The 18,052-nt window shown below is 52.1% G+C and overlaps 1 protein-coding gene across 1 annotated transcript; it reads right to left on the bottom strand.

The window, feature by feature from the left end:
* Positions 1-487: 487 nt before the first annotated feature.
* Positions 488-8,625, bottom strand: Cox19 (cytochrome c oxidase assembly factor COX19). The gene is made up of 3 exons (XM_021163115.3): positions 8,473-8,625; positions 5,807-5,918; positions 488-1,045 (listed from the first exon to the last, which is right to left on the bottom strand). Exons 1-3 carry the CDS (start codon positions 8,552-8,554, stop codon positions 961-963), a joined length of 279 nt encoding a protein of 92 aa, XP_021018774.1. The 5' UTR covers positions 8,555-8,625; the 3' UTR covers positions 488-960.
* Positions 8,626-18,052: the final 9,427 nt, after the last annotated feature.

The raw sequence follows: 18,052 nt of genomic DNA on the forward strand, positions 1-18,052 counted from the left end.
ACCAGAAAACAGTATGCAGCATAAACCCAAACTGCTGCTAGACTGGGACAGTGGAAGCTGAGCTGGGAGATCTACCAAGCTCGGTGAGCTGAGTTCAGTGCCTGAGACACTCACTCATGCAAGGAGAGAACAGACTCCTTTAAGCTGTCTTCTGACCCACCTACAAACTACACACACACACACACACACACACACACACACACACACACACACACACAGAGACACACACACTGAGACACAGTGCTACCCTAAATGAATAAATAAATAAATAATATCATTTAAAAAGCAAGAAATTGTGCTAGAGACATGGTTCAGGCAGTAGAGTACTTGCCTAGCCTGCAGGGAACCCTGGGTTCCACTCCCCAGTACCCCAGACACGGAGGCAGAATGATCAAGAGTTTGAAGCCATCCTTGGCTACATAGGCAGTTTGAGACCCTGTCTCAAAACACTTAAAACAAGAGGTCAAATATGTCAAAAGCCAAACAGTTTCTCACTTCCTACTTTGTATTCCAGTTTTGTTCACAGGAGAGAACACAGAGAGAGGGAAGCCAGCTGATGTGAGTCTGTGAGCACAAAAGGCGGACATTTTCCTGTCGCTTGGTTTCACTGACAGGTTCCAGTGTGAGGACTCAGGTCTGTGACAGGCTGAGTCGCTGTGGAATGTTGTCCAGGGCTCTGTGGTGTGACAGCCACTCTGGGCGGGATATCAAATCACAGCAGTGTTCAGTCTTGACAGGTCCTGTGACACACAGATGGAAGAAAAACACACTCTCTAGAGGGGAACTGAGGTCAGCAGAGGATTCATTTCGGTGTGTGCTGCAGGGGTGAGCCATGTTCTAAAGTCCCCACGGAGAGTCCCTGCACGGGGCAGCATGGGCTGAGTGTCAGGTCCCCCTGCACTGTGGGCAGAAGGGCTCAGCTCTGCTCCAGGCAGGGGACACAGTCCTGTGGCTCCCTTCTCAACATTCATCCTTTGCCTCTGGCTTCCCTTCCATTAGGTCTCTAAAGCCGAGCTTCTCTAGCGGCTCCGGTGCCATCAGCTGCCTGGAAGAGAAAGATGTTGTCACAGGGTGGAGGGGAGGAAGGGCTGGGGGGTTGGCAGAGCTCCATCCCACCATGCTCTTTTCTTCATTCACCTGCCCAGGCCTCCAGAGCCCACCCCCACCCCCACCCCTGCTCTAAAACAGGAAAACAGACCCAGAGAGTGGTGCCCTCCCCATAGGGCAAGGAGCCAACAGGCCATGTGAGCCTCACGGTCCCTCCCAGCCACATTGCCAGTCCAAGCTCATAAGGACAGGGGCTGAGGATGTGGGTGGGGTCACAGGTGCGAGTTGAAATGGGGAGAGCTAAGGCTAGATAAGTGTCCTCATAGCTGTGTGGACTTGCCTGTGAAGACTTTAGGGGTGCACATAGCTGGGGGTAAGACCTCTTCACCCCCACACTGCAGAAAGACATTGAGGAGACTCCTCCACGTCACTGTGAAGGGGTACTTGGAGAGAGGAGGCCAGAAAGTGGTATAGAATGACCTAGCCTTGTCACCAGTGCTATGATCCCAGCACCCGTGAGGCTCTACCCCCTTTACAGCTACGTGGAATACAGCTGCCCTGTGAAGACAGATAGAAACCCAGCACCGGGTTCCCCAGCCTGCCTCCCGACCAGCCGTCCACAGGCAGGGCTCTCATGCTGTTGCCCACTCGGGCTGATCCCTCCATCCTCCACACTCCATTCCCTCAGTAAACGCCCCTCCCCCACCACACTCCACTCCCCGCAGCTCAGAACACTAGGAGACACTCACAGTGAATCTGGTCACCATCTCAACCCAGGGACGTCTCTGCCTTACTCACAGTCATGATCCCCAAGGACAGACAGTCCCAGGGCCCAGGGCCTGTGGGTGCCAATGTCCTGATATGGAAGGAGAGGACCGGCTGGGAGGCCACACTCTAACCAGGGAGACACCGAGAATCAGAGTCTCATTGGCTCTGGTCAGACAGCAAGCAAGCACCAGGAGGAAAGTGGCTCATGGTCTGGAGATGCAGATGTCCCCACATCTGCCAAAGACAGGGACAGCTGTCTCCCCCCAGCCCAGGAGCTCTTCAGGAACACAGGACTCTAGCTCTGGGAAGCTAAGGCCTACCTTCAGGCCATCTGCCCAGCGGTTGCAGAGGTGAGTATGCTAACTGTGGGAGTCGCCTCTGTGGCTCTGAAGCCACAGGTCACAGGCCTACCGAGGCTGGCTCTTAGCCACTGGATGCTCAGAGCAAGAAAAGGAACAATAAAAAAATAAAATAAAATAAAAAATAAAAAAACACCAGCCAGGAAGGACATGGCTCAGAAGACATGGCTCAGCTCCCATGGGTCCCCACCGGCCTGGGCCCAGCTAACAGGAAGACCGGACACTTTAGGTCTTGCTCACATCTGTGAGTCCAGTGTGGGGCAGAAATAGGCTGTAGTGAGGCCATCACAGCCCCTGTCCCAAAAGATGAGTAAACAACGGCCGAGGAGACGGTTTGGCCGGTGAAGTTCTTGCTCTGGACACAAGAAGGAACCATGCTTGATGCTCAGCCCCCAGACAGACGGAAGGCCACCAAGGTGTGCTTGTGACCTCATAGCTGGGGAGGTGGAGGCAGGAGCACCCTGGAGCTCCACAGACAGAAAGACAGCAGCTTCCTCACACGCACACAGACAAAAGAATAAGTCAAGCCAAGGAATGCTCTCAATGTGCTTCTGTTACCTCAGAGGACACCCCTAGAAAACTGTCCCTGGGATTTCTAAGGCCGGAGACACTAAGATGAGCCCTGAGCTGTGCTCTGGAGCCTTCCTGAGGGCTCTGCCATCCCTGCCTGTCCCAGCAACACTCATTCCATGCCCCTGTCACCTCTGCCTCTCTGGAGGTGGGGGCAGGAGGGCTGCAAGGTCACAGCCAGCTGAGATGTGATGACAGCCACAGCCCCCGAGGTTCCCCACGCCCCGGAGGCCTGAGAGGAGTATTTTAACTTTATTTTCTTAATTGCATTTATTTATAAACCCACCAACCAACCAACCAAACCAAAACACCCTTGCCAACACTGGACAAAGCCAGAAGCTTCCGTGGGTGCCTGCACTTGCCTAGTTGAGGTCCCATAGGCCATGGAAGCAGGCCCTTCCCTCCCAACTCTGAGGCACGTGCTCTATGTGGTGTCGAGTGTGGCACAGAGCCATGGGGACTAGGAGGCCTTGCTTCAGCTCACCCCACAGACAAACAGGCAAGAACCTCTGCTGGTACTGTCCAGAGCCTTGCCGGGCAGACTAGTCACCTCCCCAGAGGATCTCAAAGTAGCCACACCCTCGAAGTAATCATAAGTAGGAGTCCCTGTGCATCTGTGCCAGGTACTGCGGTCAAAACAAATCAGCTCAGCCGGGCGTGGTAGCGCACACCTTTAATTCCAGCACTGGGGAGGCAGAGGCAGGCGGATTTCTGAGTTCGAGGCCAGCCTGGTCTACGAAGTGAGTGCCAGGACAGCCAGGGCTACACAGAGAAACCCTGTCTCGAAAAACCAAAAAAAAAAAAAAAAAAAAACCAACCAAAAAAAACCAAAACAAAACAAAACAAAAAAACAAATCAGCTCATGTTTGGAAAGGGGTATGGAGGGGGATACTGTAGACAGAACCCAGGACCTCACATAACTGTGGAATGCATTACCACTGAGCCACACCCCAGCCCCTCACTGGGGGATTCTAGGCAGGGGCTCTACCACTGAGCCACACCCCAGCCCCTCACTGGGGGATTCTAGGCAGGAGCTCTACCACTGAGCCACACCCCAGCCCCTCACTGGGGGATTCTAGGCAGGGGCTCTACCACTGAGCCACGCCCCCAGCCCCTCCCTGGGGGATTCTAGGCAGGGGCTCTACCACTGAGCCACGCCCCCAGCCCCTCCCTGGGGGATTCTAGGCAGGGGCTCTACCACTGAGCCACGCCCCAGCCCCTCACTGGGGGATTCTAGGCAGGGGCTCTACCACTGAGCCACACCCCAGCCCCTCACTGGGGGACTATAGGCAGATGCTCTACCACTGAGCCACGCCCCAGCCCCTCACTGGGGAATTCTTGGCAGGGGCTCTACCACTGAGCCACGCCCCCAGCCCCTCACTGAGGGGATTTTAAGCCGGTGTTCTAGCACTGAGCTATATTCTCAACCCTGTTTTTCTTATCATTTTGAAATAAGATCTTACTAAATTGCCCAGATAGTTTCTCAACTTATTCTGTAGCCGAGGCTAGCCTAGCCCCAACCTCACCATTCTCCTGCTTCAGCTTCTTTTTTTTGTTTTTGTTTTTGTTTTTGTTTTGGTTTTTCGAGACAGGGTTTCTCTGTGTAGCCCTGGCTGTCCTGGCACTCACTTTGTAGACCAGGATGGCCTCGAACTCAGAAATCCGCCTGCCTCTGCCTCCCGAGTGCTGGGATTAAAGGCGTGCGCCACCACGCCCGGCCTGCTTCAGCTTCTTGAGCAGTTAAGATGACAATCATGTGTCAGGCTCCACTAAAGCTCTTACTTGCTGAATTTGTCTAGCTTGCCTATGGGAACCTTTCCTTTTGTAGACACCAAGACCCAGGGATTGAGCTGTGGGGAAGGCAGGAACCTGCTCACAGCCTCCTTCCAGGCTGGGATCACTCTGGCCCTCTTGTAAAGCTCAGCAGAGCCAAGAGGGAATTCTCAGTCATCTGCTGAGGCTCAGTTCCAACCACGAGCTGTCTGGAAGCAGCGAGATCAGGACAGACCCAAGCACCATTTGTGACGGCAGGGTAAGACCTTACGGTTAAGTTGCTGTCACCGCCAGAGCTGAGACACCTACACTGTCACCCCGACATGCCTACGCCTCTGGGACTTGTCTGGGTTTGTTAAACACAAAGAAAGCAGGCTTAAGCGGACCACTGACATCTTGAGAGAGGCTGGGATGCCTGAGTTCCTGTGTACACAGCGATGGGGACAGGCCTCCTTCCCCAAGGACTGGCGTGCTAGCTGCTTCTGCACATTTACAGTAGAATGGCTCTCGTCCTAAGGCAGAGCGCCACAGATTTTGGTTTTTGTTCTGTTTAAAAGTAAACCTGACGCCTTTAATCCCAGCACTCGGGAGGCAGAGGCAGGTGGATTTCTGAGTTCGAGGCCAGCCTGGTCTACAAAGTGAGTTCCAGGACAGCCAGAGCTACACAGAGAAACCTTGTCTCGAAAAACCAAAAAAAAAAAAAAAAAAAAAAGTAAACCTGGGGTGGGGGTGGGGGTGGGGGTGGGGGTGGGGGTGGGCATCATCATCCATCACTGCTTAAGTCGCCTATTGTCCCGGTGACATTTCAAACAGCTTTCAGAGGACAGCACGAGGCCATGTGTGTTCTTACTGGGCTGAGAATGTGAAAGGCATGAAAACCTGTTGGCTCAGTCAGCGCTGCTAGGATCTACGATTCTGAAAGCTTAAAGATGGAGGGACGAAGTTGTAGACACTCACTCTGTGGCTGTCACTCACGAAGGTTTCCAGGGCCCTTAGCAGCCTCCTCACTGGCTAAACTGTGATTTCTCCTGGCAAACATCAGCCACTCTGCTGTGGCAGGGGCGGTGGCTGGGTTGGTAAAATGGACCCGAGTTCCCTCCTGAGAACCCGAGACAATTGGGTGTGCTGGTCCCAGAACTGGGGGCAGAGAGGGGAGGATCCCTTGGCTTGCCTGTAGTCAGAGAGCCTAACTAGTGAATCCAGGCCAGCAACAGACCAAGTTCCCAGCACAATCATAAGCACTCACACATGTGAATGCACACACACACACACACACACACAGAACTCACCTTTGCATCCTGCACATTAAATACTCTTTAGATTCATTTCTGCACAAAGCATTTTCATAGTTCTTGTCACGGAGACACCTCATGAATTTTTCTTTAAAGCTTTTACATTCACCTAGGAAAAGAAGAAAGCCAGCATTCTATTAGTTAAAGAGAAGGCCTGGCCTGCTCACGCGCTGACTTTAGGAGCAGCACTAGGGTTTCCATCAAAATTTGTTCCCTTTGTGAGGCTGTGGGTATGGCTCTGAGGTAATGTGCATGTTTGGCATATAGTCCCCTGGGTTCAAATCCCTGTACTTCAAAACAAAAGGGCTGAAAGGAGCTGGGGAGATGGCTTACTGGTTATGAACACTGGCTGCTCTAACAGAGACCTGAGTTTGGTTCCTAATACACACATTGAGCAGCTAACAAATGCCTGTAACTTCAGCTCCAGGGTATCAACACCCCCTTCTGGCCACCAAGGGTACCTGCATACAAATGGTGTATATACAAACTCAGATGCACACACATACACATAAACTTAAAAAAATTATAATAAAGCCGGTCATATTGGCACACACCCTTAATTCTAGCATTCAGGAGGCAGAGGCTGGTGGATCTTTGTACATTTGAGTCCAGCCTGGTCTACACAGTGAGTTCCAGGACAGCCAGGACTACATAGTGAGACCCTGCCTTTGAAAAAAATGAAGAATTGCCGGGCGGTGGTGGCGCATGCCTTTAATCCCAGCACTTGGGAGGCAGAGGCAGGCGGATTTCTGAGTTCGAAGCCAGCCTGGTCTACAAAGTGAGTTCCAGGACAGCCAGGACTACACAGAGAAACCCTGTCTCGAAAAACCAAAAAAAAAAAAAAAAAAAAAAAAGAAAGAAAAAAATGAAGAATCAATAACTAATTAAAATAAAAATTTTTAATAGAAAATTTCCCAATGAAATGTTGGCAAAGAAATTATAACCTAAAAATACTGAGATGGCTCAGTGGGTAAACACACTTGCCACCAAGGCTGACAACCTAAGTTTGATCTCCGGGACCCATGTGGGGGTGGAAAGATCCCCAGTTTTCCCCAGTTTGTCCTCTGACCATATACGTGCCATGGCATATCCCCAAACACACTAAATAAATAAGCATAACTTAAAAAGCTGTCCCTGGAGCTGGAGTCTCTGCAGCAGTTCACCAAAGCCTCTAATTTACACTAACAGCCGCCATTTCTACACTAACACGAGGGCTGCTGCATCTCTCAGGGCTGTGTGCTAGTGGTATATATGGGGTGGGGGGGGGGAGTCTATGTGCTGGTGGTAGGACTTGAGGGGAGGTCTGTGTGCTGGTGGTAGGACTTGGGGGGAGGCCTGTGTGTTGGTGGTAGGTCGGGGGTGGGGGTGTCCTATATGCTGGTGTTGGGGGGGGTGTCTTTTCTTTTTTTAATTATTGTAGTGCTGAGGACTGAACTCAGGTTCCTGTGCGTGCCAGGCACCAGCTCAGCCTCTGTAATCTGAATCTCCAATTCTCTCCCAGTTTTTTTTTTTTTTTTTTTTTTTTCTTTCCCATGTTCCAGTTTCCCAAAAGGCCTGTTAACTGTAGACTTCAGAATGGTGACTGGAAATCCTCCAGGCTGGAGGCGTGGCTCAGAGGTGAAGCACTCACCTAGCATGTGCCAAACCCGGGCTTTCAGCCCCAGTGTTAGATATCAAAAAGCTTTTTGAAAATATTTCCTTGCCTAATGTTCATGGCAGACCCAGAGCCTGGAGCTGGGGAGGGAGGGTATGTCCTGCGCTGCGCTGCGCTGCCGCCAGGGGTCCTAACATCAAGCTTCGTTCCAGGAGGCCTGTCACCATCCTATCACATTAGCCCCAAGTCTTACTTGGAGGGCCATGATATGTGGCCCTCTGAAATAGGGACCCTCAAGACTCAGTTTCTCTGAATGCACCCCCACAGGGCTCTGAGCACGCCCAGCCCCACTACCCGGGAAGGACCTGTAATATTAACTGCTCTGCATCCAGGGTCCAGTACCTCAGACCCCATCCACCATTTCTAGCATCCTGTCATTAACACACATGACAATGCCACCCAGGTCTATTTTCCCACACACTGTCCCTCATATTCAGCTCCTTCATTTTGGCTCTCAGACCTTCGATCCAGCACCCTAGGCCCTGTCACATCCAACATCTAACTCTTCAGACGTTACACCTAAATCCAGCAACTCTGACCCGGCCACTCAGTACCTCAGGCCCTGCCATCCAAGCCCAGTGCCCCCAAACCTGCCATCTATCGCAAAGAGACAACACTCCAGACTTTGCCACCCAGACCCAGCAGCCCAGACCCTGAACCCAGATCCAGTACCCCTGACCCTGCCACCCAGATATCTTGCACCCATAACTGTCACCTAAACCCAGTACCCCAGTACCCCTGACCCTGCCACCCAGATATCTTGCACCAATAACTCTGTCACCCAAACCCAGTACCCCAGTACCCCTGACCCTGCCATCCAGAACCAGCCCAGATCCTGCCACCTACTTCCAATACCCCTGATCCTGTCACCTGTCACCGAGAAACAGCACTCCCTACCACTCAGACTCAGCACCCGAGACGCTGCCACCCAGATTCAGTACTCCTAACTCTGCCACCCGATCCCAGGCCGCCATCAGCCTGTGCCTCGCCTCGTCTCGCCTCGCCTCACCGAAGTGGTCCAGCGGGAAGCTGCCTTTGTCTGGGGGCCGCGGCTGGAAGCTTTTGGTCCCGAAGTTCATTGCGGTCGACATCACGGCGAAATCCAGAGCGGAGAGCGTCGGCGACGCAGGGCAGATGGCTGAACACCGAGCGGGTCCAGGAAGCGTCGAGCTAGTCGAGCGGACGACTGGCCCCACCCCGAGTCCACCCAGGCTCCACCCACCAAGCCCCGCCTCACCTATCTAGCTCCGCCCCCGCCGTGTTGCGAAAGGACCTGCCCCTGGTTTCCAGCCCTCTGAGAAGCAGAAAGAAGCCTGGCAGTTTGGTACTGATTAGTAAATAAGGACAGAAAGATGCAGCCATTTGCCCGAGGACACCAGTCTGTGCCCCGGGATCTTCATCCCATCCATCTGTCTTCCAGGGACTGAGTTTCCCATCTACTCAGAGAGTCTCATCAAGGAAAGAAGCACACTAAAGGAGGGGTGGCTAGCTTTCTGCCAGTGCCGTGACACAGTGATACAAACAGGGGTTTTTACAAACAGAAAATAAAGCAGGGTGCAGTCCCTCACACCTGTAGACAGCGCTTAGGGGGCTGAGGCAGAAGGATTGCGTGAGTTTTCAGCAAACATGGGCTATGTTAGCAAGACCCAGTCCCACAAAACAAAACAACATCTCCCCAAAGGGCATCTTCTGTGGTTCAAGAGACCGGAAGTCTGATCCTAAGGTGTTGGTCATCAGCCCTCTTGTGGCCTGCTGTCCCTGCTGTCTGTTCCAGGGAGCCCAGGTTCTCCCCCAGCCTCTGAGATGTTCTGTCAATTTTAGGTAATTCTGGGCTGCTAGATATCTCCCTCCGGGGCCTCCACTTCTGGGGACATTCTCCCATGTTTCTGTATCCAAGTATTCCTTTTATGACATTGCCACACCGGGGTAGGGCCATCCCAACAATCAATTCTCTTTCTTTCCTTCCTTCCTTCCTTCCTTCCTTCCTTCCTTCCTTCCTTCTTTGCTGTCTGATTTTCTTTTTTCTTTCTTTCCTCCCTTCTTCCCTATCTCTTTTTCTCTCTCCCTCTCCCTCTTTCTCTCTTTCCCTCTTCCCTCCCTCTCTTCCTTCCTTCCTTCCTTCCTTTCCTTCCTTCCTTCCTTCCTTCTCTCTCTCTCTTCTTTCTTTCTTTCTTTCTTTCTTTCTTTCTTTCTTTCTTTCTTTCTTTCTTTCTTTCTTTCAAGACAGGGTTTCTCTGTGTAGCCCTGGCTGTTCTGGAACTCTCTGTAAACCAGTCTGACCTTGAACCCAGAGATCCACCTGCCTCTGCCTCCCAAGTGCTGGGATTCAAGTTGTGCTCCACCATGCTCAGCATCCCAACAATTTTAACCTCTGCTGCTTACATCTGCCACAACATTATTTCAAAAGAGGCCAAAATGTCCTGGGGGTTGGGATTGTGCCACGTGGATTGGGGGGGAGCTGTTCTATGGTAGTGGGGTGCACTCTACTGACTCTTTGCTGTTGTTATGGCAATAACACCCATGCCCAGGACCCCTGCTTTTCAGCTTGGGGACAGAGAAGACCACTTGCACCCTGCCTCCCTGCACTGCTGTCAGTGTAGGACATTGGCCGTCATTCCATCTCAGCCACACATGGATGCTATGTTCCACACCACGCCAGGCCCTGGCAGTGAGCAGGATGGGGTCAGTGGGCTCCTAGCAGCTCCTTGGGGCCAGCTCTTCCTCTACAGTCCCTTGATGGTCCCAACATCACTGACGCAGGAGCAGAAACAATTCCCAGGGGCTGCAGATCCACTCAGTCTCTCCTGTCTTGCTGGACTCCCCTCCTCCACAGGCACCCATTGGTCTTCTTGCTGGATCCCATCCTGCCTTCCTGTCTGGGAGGCTGGATTTAGCAGACCTACAGGCTGCCTTCAGAGGAGTACCATCTCCCTGCCAGACTTCCAGAAAGCCCATTCCAGGTCTGCTTCCAATCACCTCTCAAAACGGGGCCTGGAGGGATGAGCTCAGCTGGCAAGGACACTCACTATAGCAACATGAGGACCTGAGTTCAAATCCCTAGAGCCTCCCACCCCCACCCCCAAAAGCCAGGCTGGGTAGCATGGGCCTCTAATCCCAGCATTGTACGGGGTGCCTTGCTGGCTGCCAGCCTGGCTCCAGGTTCAGCCAACGCCCTGTCACAAGGGGATAAAGGGGAGAGAGAGAGCAGGGCAGCTGATGTCCTCCTCTGGTTTCCACATGTGTATGGGGTATGCAAATATTCACATCAGAGAGAGAGAGAGAGAGAGAGAGAGAGAGAGAGAGAGAGAGAGAGAGAGAGAGAGAGAGAGAGAGAGAGAGTGTGTGTTATGGAGAGACTTCGGAAGGAAAGCTGTACATTGTTCATATCATAGAAACAGCTCTTTTGCACCTTTCCCATGCCTGGGACCAGAGGCCATACACTGAGTTACTCATTAATGCTTTCTGGACTGTGAACAATGGTGGCTTTTATGACTCAGCAAGCAGCCCTTTTCCACTTAAAATAAGAAGACATCTCTGTTCCTGGGGTGGCAGACCCTCTGTCAGGCATCCCAAAGAACCAAGAAAGCAGCAGGAGGTGGTGTCTGGGCTGTGACAACAACTTTTAACCCGCCATTCCTCGGAAATGGCTACTGCCTTGTATGAATGCTTTTGTGTTATTTGTTTTGGTTTAAGATGGGTACTCACTGTGCAGCTCTGGCTGGCCTTGAACTCACTGAGTTCTGCCTCCCTCTGCCTTGGAAGTGCTGGTTTTCCAAGGGTTGTGAGCAAAGGTGTGTACCACCCTGCACAGTGTGTGTGTGTGTGTGTGTGTGTGTGTGTAGCTGGATGCACCTGTGTGTGTGTGTGTGTGTGTGTGTGTAGCTGGATGCACCTGTGTGTGTGTGTGTGTGTGTGTAGCTGGATGCACCTGTGTGTGTGTGTGTGTGTGTGTGTGTAGCTGGATGCACCTGTGTGTGTGTGTGTGTATGTGTGTGTGTAGCTGGATGCACCTCTGTGTGTGTGTGTGTGTGTAGCTGGATGCACCTCTGTGTGTGTGTGTGTGTAGCTGGATGCACCTCTGTGTGTGTGTGTGTGTGTGTGTAGCTGGATGCACCTCTGTGTGTGTGTGTGTGTGTAGCTGGATGCACCTCTGTGTGTGTGTGTGTGTGTGTGTGTGTAGCTGGATGCACCTGTGTGTGTGTGTGTGTGTGTGTGTAGCTGGATGCACCTCTGTGTGTGTGTGTCTGTGTAGCTGGATGCACCTCTGTGTGTGTGTGTGTGTGTGTGTGTGTGTGTGTAGCTGGATGCACTTCTGTGTGTGTGTGTGTGTGTGTGTGTGTGTGTGTAGCTGGATGCACCTGTGTGTGTGTGTGTGTGTGTGTGTAGCTGGATGCACCTCTGTGTGTGTGTGTGTGTGTGTGTGTGTGTGTAGCTGGATGCAACTGTGTGTGTGTGTGTGTGTGTAGCTGGATACACCTGTGTGTGTGTGTGTATGTGTAGAGCTGGATGCACCTCTGTGTGTGTGTGTGTGTGTGTAGCTGGATGCACCTGTGTGTGTGTGTGTGTGTAGCTGGATGCACTTGTGTGTGTGTGTGTAGCTGGATGCACCTCTGTGTGTGTGTGTGTGTAGCTGGATGCACCTCTGTGTGTGTGTGTGTGTGTGTGTGTAGCTGGATGCACCTCTGTGTGTGTGTGTGTGTGTGTAGCTGGATGCACCTCTGTGTGTGTGTGTGTGTGTGTGTGTGTGTAGCTGGATGCACCTGTGTGTGTGTGTGTGTGTAGCTGGATGCACCTGTGTGTGTGTGTGTGTGTGTGTGTGTGTGTAGCTGGATGCACCTCTGTGTGTGTGTGTGTGTGTAGCTGGATGCACCTCTGTGTGTGTGTGTGTGTAGCTGGATGCACCTCTGTGTGTGTGTGTGTGTGTGTGTAGCTGGATGCACCTCTGTGTGTGTGTGTGTGTGTAGCTGGATGCACCTCTGTGTGTGTGTGTGTGTGTGTGTAGCTGGATGCACCTGTGTGTGTGTGTGTGTGTGTGTGTGTAGCTGGATGCACCTCTGTGTGTGTGTGTCTGTGTAGCTGGATGCACCTCTGTGTGTGTGTGTGTGTGTGTGTGTGTGTGTGTGTGTAGCTGGATGCACTTCTGTGTGTGTGTGTGTGTGTGTGTGTGTGTGTGTGTAGCTGGATGCACCTGTGTGTGTGTGTGTGTGTGTGTGTGTAGCTGGATGCACCTCTGTGTGTGTGTGTGTGTGTGTGTGTAGCTGGATGCAACTGTGTGTGTGTGTGTGTGTGTGTAGCTGGATACACCTGTGTGTGTGTGTGTATGTGTAGAGCTGGATGCACCTCTGTGTGTGTGTGTGTGTGTGTAGCTGGATGCACCTGTGTGTGTGTGTGTGTAGCTGGATGCACTTGTGTGTGTGTGTGTAGCTGGATGCACCTCTGTGTGTGTGTGTGTGTAGCTGGATGCACCTCTGTGTGTGTGTGTGTGTGTAGCTGGATGCACCTCTGTGTGTGTGTGTGTGTGTGTGTAGCTGGATGCACCTCTGTGTGTGTGTGTGTGTGTGTGTAGCTGGATGCACCTGTGTGTGTGTGTGTGTGTGTAGCTGGATGCACCTGTGTGTGTGTGTGTGTGTGTGTGTGTGTGTGTAGCTGGATGCACCTATGTGTGTGTGTGTGTAGCTGGATGCACCTGTGTGTGTGTGTGTGTGTGTGTGTAGCTGGATGCACCTGTGTGTGTGTGTGTGTGTGTAGCTGGATGCACCTGTGTGTGTGTGTGTGTGTGTAGCTGGATGCACCTCTGTGTGTGTGTGTGTGTGTGTGTGTGTGTAGCTGGATGCACCTGTGTGTGTGTGTGTGTAGCTGGATGCACCTGTGTGTGTGTGTGTGTGTGTGTGTGTAGCTGGATGCACCTATGTGTGTGTGTGTGTGTGTGTGTGTGTGTGTGTAGCTGGATGCACCTGTGTGTGTGTGTGTGTGTGTAGCTGGATGCACCTCTGTGTGTGTGTGTGTGTGTGTGTGTGTGTAGCTGGATGCACCTGTGTGTGTGTGTGTGTAGCTGGATGCACCTGTGTGTGTGTGTGTGTGTGTGTGTGTAGCTGGATGCACCTATGTGTGTGTGTGTGTGTGTGTGTGTGTGTGTGTAGCTGGATGCACCTGTGTGTGTGTGTGTGTGTGTGTGTGTGTGTGTGTGTAGCTGGATGCACCTGTGTGTGTGTGTGTGTGTGTGTGTGTAGCTGGATGCACCTGTGTGTGTGTGTGTGTGTGTGTGTAGCTGGATGCACCTGTGTGTGTGTGTGTGTAGCTGGATGCACCTGTGTGTGTGTGTGTGTGTAGCTGGATGCACCTCTGTGTGTGTGTGTGTGTGTGTGTGTGTGTGTGTAGCTGGATGTACCTGTGTGTGTGTGTGTGTGTAGCTGGATGCACCTGTGTGTGTGTGTGTGTGTGTGTGTGTGTGTGTAGCTGGATGCACCTGTGTGTGTGTGTGTGTGTGTGTGTGTGTGTGTAGCTGGATGCACCTCTGTGTGTGTGTGTGTGTGTTGCTGGATGCACCTGTGTGTGTGTGTGTGTTGCTGGATGCACCTGTGTGTGTGTGTGTGTGTGTGTAGCTGGATGCACCTGTGTGTGTGTGTGTTGCTGGATGCACCTGTGTGTGTGTGTGTGTGTGTGTGTGTGTGTGTGTGTGTGTGTGTGTAGCTGGATGCACCTGTGTGTGCACATGTGGAGACCACAGAAGGACATCAAGCACCTTCTCCTATTGCTTTGAGGTGGGGACTCTGGATTGGAAGCTTATCATTTTTGGCAAAGCTGGTTGGCCAGCAAGCTCTCAAGATCCATTGGTTTCTGTTTCCTAGATGGGGTTGCTGGCATGCACAGCCGTGCCTGGCTTTTTATGTGTTAGGGATTCAAACTCAAGCCCTCATGGTTGTGTGAAAGAACTCATGACCACTATACCAGCCCACTCAGGCTGACCATGGGAGCATGGCTATGTCCTTAGATGCACCTGTGTGTGTGTGTGTGTGTGTGTGTGTAGCTGGATGCACCTCTGTGTGTGTGTGTGTGTGTGTGTGTGTAGCTGGATGCACCTGTGTGTGTGTGTGTGTAGCTGGATGCACCTGTGTGTGTGTGTGTGTGTGTGTAGCTGGATGCACCTGTGTGTGTGTGTGTGTAGCTGGATGCACCTGTGTGTGTGTAGCTGGATGCACCTGTGTGTGTGTGTGTGTAGCTGGATGTACCTGTGTGTGTGTGTGTGTGTGTGTGTGTGTGTAGCTGGATGCACCTGTGTGTGTGTGTGTGTGTGTGTTCTACACCTGGGCTCTTGCAGGCTACCCCGGCTTCCTCCCAGCAAGGCACTAGGGCCTCAAAACTTGGTGTGAACTATATCTCTCAATGCCCTAGCTTCTGGGGTGCTAACAGCATCCATACAGTGTGGGAAATACAGACCCCTTCTGATAGAAGATGACAACATCGTATTACTCAAAGAACATATGATAGGGACCATCTATGTGGCCACCTTTGGTGGGTATTGACCTCCACATCAGGTCAAGGCTAAATGTAGCCCGAGCCAGTCAATCAGAGCTCTGCATGCAGGGATAGCCTGGGGCATCCCTCAGTCTGGCCCCACCAAGTCTGATGAGAACAGACCCTCAGTGGATTGAGTAACTGTGCTGGAGACAGTTGACGCCACACCTTTGTTGGGTGTGGAGAAATTCCATAAAAATTAAAAAAAGAGAACAGCCCCAGGGCTGGGGACTTAGTTTAGTAAAGCTAAGATTTAATCCTCAGTGTGTGCGCACATGCACACACACACACACACACACACACACACACACCAACAGCTACTAGGCCTGATGGTGCACCCCTGCAGTGCCAGCCTGCACTCTGGAGAAGTGGGGAGGAGGAGGGGATCAGGTCAACTTAGTCAACCTGGGGTATAGACCCTGTCTTTAAACATCTTTAAAATTAGGATGGGGATGCAATTCAATAGTAGAGTGTTAGGTCTCAAATCTGGGGAAAAATAACTAAATGGAGGTACCTATTTAACATATCAAAGCAGACCTGGCTGCCAGGTTCTCCCAGCATCCCTTGCCTCCTACTTGTTATAAGGTGAGTATGGCTGGCATATCATGCCCTCTGTCCTAAACTTCTCCAGCTGAGGGGCTGGGCTGCTCTGCCCCACAGCTGAATTTCTCTCTATAATCCAGCCATTTTGGTTACCCGGCTCTTTTCACGTCCCCTTTACTCTCTTAGTTCTCCAGTCTCTACCACCCCTCTCCTCACATGGCCCTGCTCAGGGTCATGTCCACTTTGGACTCTCCCAGATGCCCCTGCCTCCAGTTATGCTTGCCCTCATATCTACAACAAACTTCCCCATACCTAGGAGAGGCCATATCCTTCCTTTTTATTTCTTTTTTATTCTTTTATTGAATATCTGCCTAGGATCCCCCAGTGAGGGGCTGGGGGCGTGACTCAGTGGTAGAGCCCCTGCTTAGCAAGCAATGGGTTTGATTCTCAGCAAGCACCACAAGAAATAATAACAAACTCCAGCAGCTTCGCTCAGAATCTACTTTGCAACTCTTGTGGCTGTGCAGTGTCAAGTCTTCCTATATAGGACGCGCTGCTCCAGAGCTCACACTCCTCCTGCCTTAGCCTCTCCAGAGCTGGGGTCACAGGTGCGCTCACCTGCCTCCGTTCTGCCTTCATATCTTTAGCCGATTGCTTTGTGACAGCTTAAGGCAGGGAACAACGGGAACACTCACCCCACCACGCCCAGCACAGCAGAGGAGGCCCATGTCTAATTCTGGGTACACAGTCATGTAAACTCTTTCTCCCTCCCTCCCTCCCTCTCTCAGTGCTGGTAGATGGAGCCCTGCTCCTGGTGCATGCTTCAGTAAATGGTTTGCTGCTAAACGGTGCCTGTGCCTGTGCTGCTAATCTGCAACCCAGAATATGTGCGTTATGTATGTGGTCTATGTATATGCTATATGTTAATATATATGTATATGTTAATAACATTATACATGTGGAGAATAGATGGGCAAGCTGTGCAACCGTGAAGACTTGTGTTCCATCCCCAGTACCCATGCAAACGGCCAGGCAAAAAGCATGTGGTACACATTTGTAATGCAGCTGAAGAGGCTGAGGCAAACACCCTTGAAGGCGAGCTGGGCAGCCAGCCTAGCAGAGTTGGTGAGCTCCAGGCCAGGGAGAGATCCTGTCTGAATCCACAAGGTGAGACAGGGGAGATGTGTGGCTCAAGAGTTACATGCTTGCTGTGCAAGTCTGAGGATCCCAGATCCTATGTGAAGATGGATGTGAAATTATCCCCCAATCCCAGCGCTCCTACAGCAGGATAGGAGGTGAGAGAGCAGCGGGACTCCCAGAAGCCCTCACACCAGCTCATAGGCAGCTACAAGCAAAGGATCCCATTGCAAACAAGGTTCAAGGTGAGAACTGATACCAGACGTCATCCTCTGACCTCTACACACGGGCTGTGGTATGTGTGTGTTTGTACTCACACACATACGGACACACACACACATACACACACACACACACACACACACACAGACCTTTTCAACTGTTCATGGTGCATACTAGTAATCGAAGCCCTAGGGAAGGAGAGGCTGGAGGAGCAGGAGTTCAAAGCCAGCATGAGCTACATGAGACCCTGTATCAAACAAACCACAACACCATAACAACAAACAGCAAAATTCCTTCCCCAAAATAACCCCCAAGGTAGCTGAGTGGTGTTGTCTGTGATCCCAGCCCTGGGAGGCAGAAGCGGGAGGATTTGGGCCACACCAGACAGCCATGCAGAAGCATGGACCCTGCAGGGGAAGTTGTCCAGAGATGCCTGGACACCAGAACACTTAACCCACCCAGGCAATTCTGGGGTCTTCGCTGAAGCCATGGGGACTCTCATGCTGGCATGGGAGCTCGTGCCTGCTCCAGGAGGGGCTGCAGACTACAGCCCCGATCACCCTGACAAGTCTCCTGTCCCAGCCTGCCTGGCTTTTCTACACCTACCTCCACATCCCATTTATTGTCCCTGATGGCCAGGCAAATCTCAGCTCACCAGCTACCGTGCAGACACCACAGCATACCATCTGCCTTGACTTCCTCCTTTCCAATACATGCAAACGGAGCCACACCAATCCTGCCCTGGGATTGTGTCATCAGAATCCTGTTGGTTCCTCTGCCTCTGATTTCCATAGCCCTCGCTCCTGGCCAAGTCTGGCACATAGCGACTGCTCAGTAAGGATTTCTTGCAGCAATTATGTAGATTTTCCTGTCTGGGTAGGGGCCCTAGCTTGGATGCTCTGTAAGTGGCCTTGGTGGCAGTTGGTTGAACCATGACCCAGACATCCACAGTAGCGACAGGGAGCTGTCCCAGGGACATGCTGTTGCAGGGAATAGAGATGCTAGGGTGAATGCAGTCTAGGCTGGGCTTCTCTCCACAGACAAGACCTGGGTGTAAGGACTGTGGATGGCTTCTGCGCCTTCCTCAGCTCAGCATTTGTGCAGGGTGTGGCTATCACCCCAGGGGATAGGCCCCGTGGTGAGGGGCCCTGCTTGGGGGATAGGACTCCAGG

The sequence above is a fragment of the Mus caroli genome, unplaced genomic scaffold, assembly GCF_978045245.1.
Source record: "Mus caroli unplaced genomic scaffold, Mus_caroli_1 scaffold_4, whole genome shotgun sequence".
NCBI classification, from domain to species: domain Eukaryota; kingdom Metazoa; phylum Chordata; class Mammalia; order Rodentia; family Muridae; genus Mus; species Mus caroli.

Bases quoted from the DNA above. Each gene is read 5' to 3' on its own strand.
- Cox19 (XM_021163115.3), bottom strand. From the start codon at position 8,554: ATGTCGACCGCAATGAACTTCGGGACCAAAAGCTTCCAGCCGCGGCCC. The intron at 5,919-8,472 runs GTGAGGCGAGGC...TTCTTTTCCTAG, and splicing joins CTTCCCGCTGGACCACTTCG to GTGAATGTAAAAGCTTTAAA. The intron at 1,046-5,806 runs GTGAGTTCTGTG...TTTCTCTTCCAG, and splicing joins TTAATGTGCAGGATGCAAAG to GCAGCTGATGGCACCGGAGC.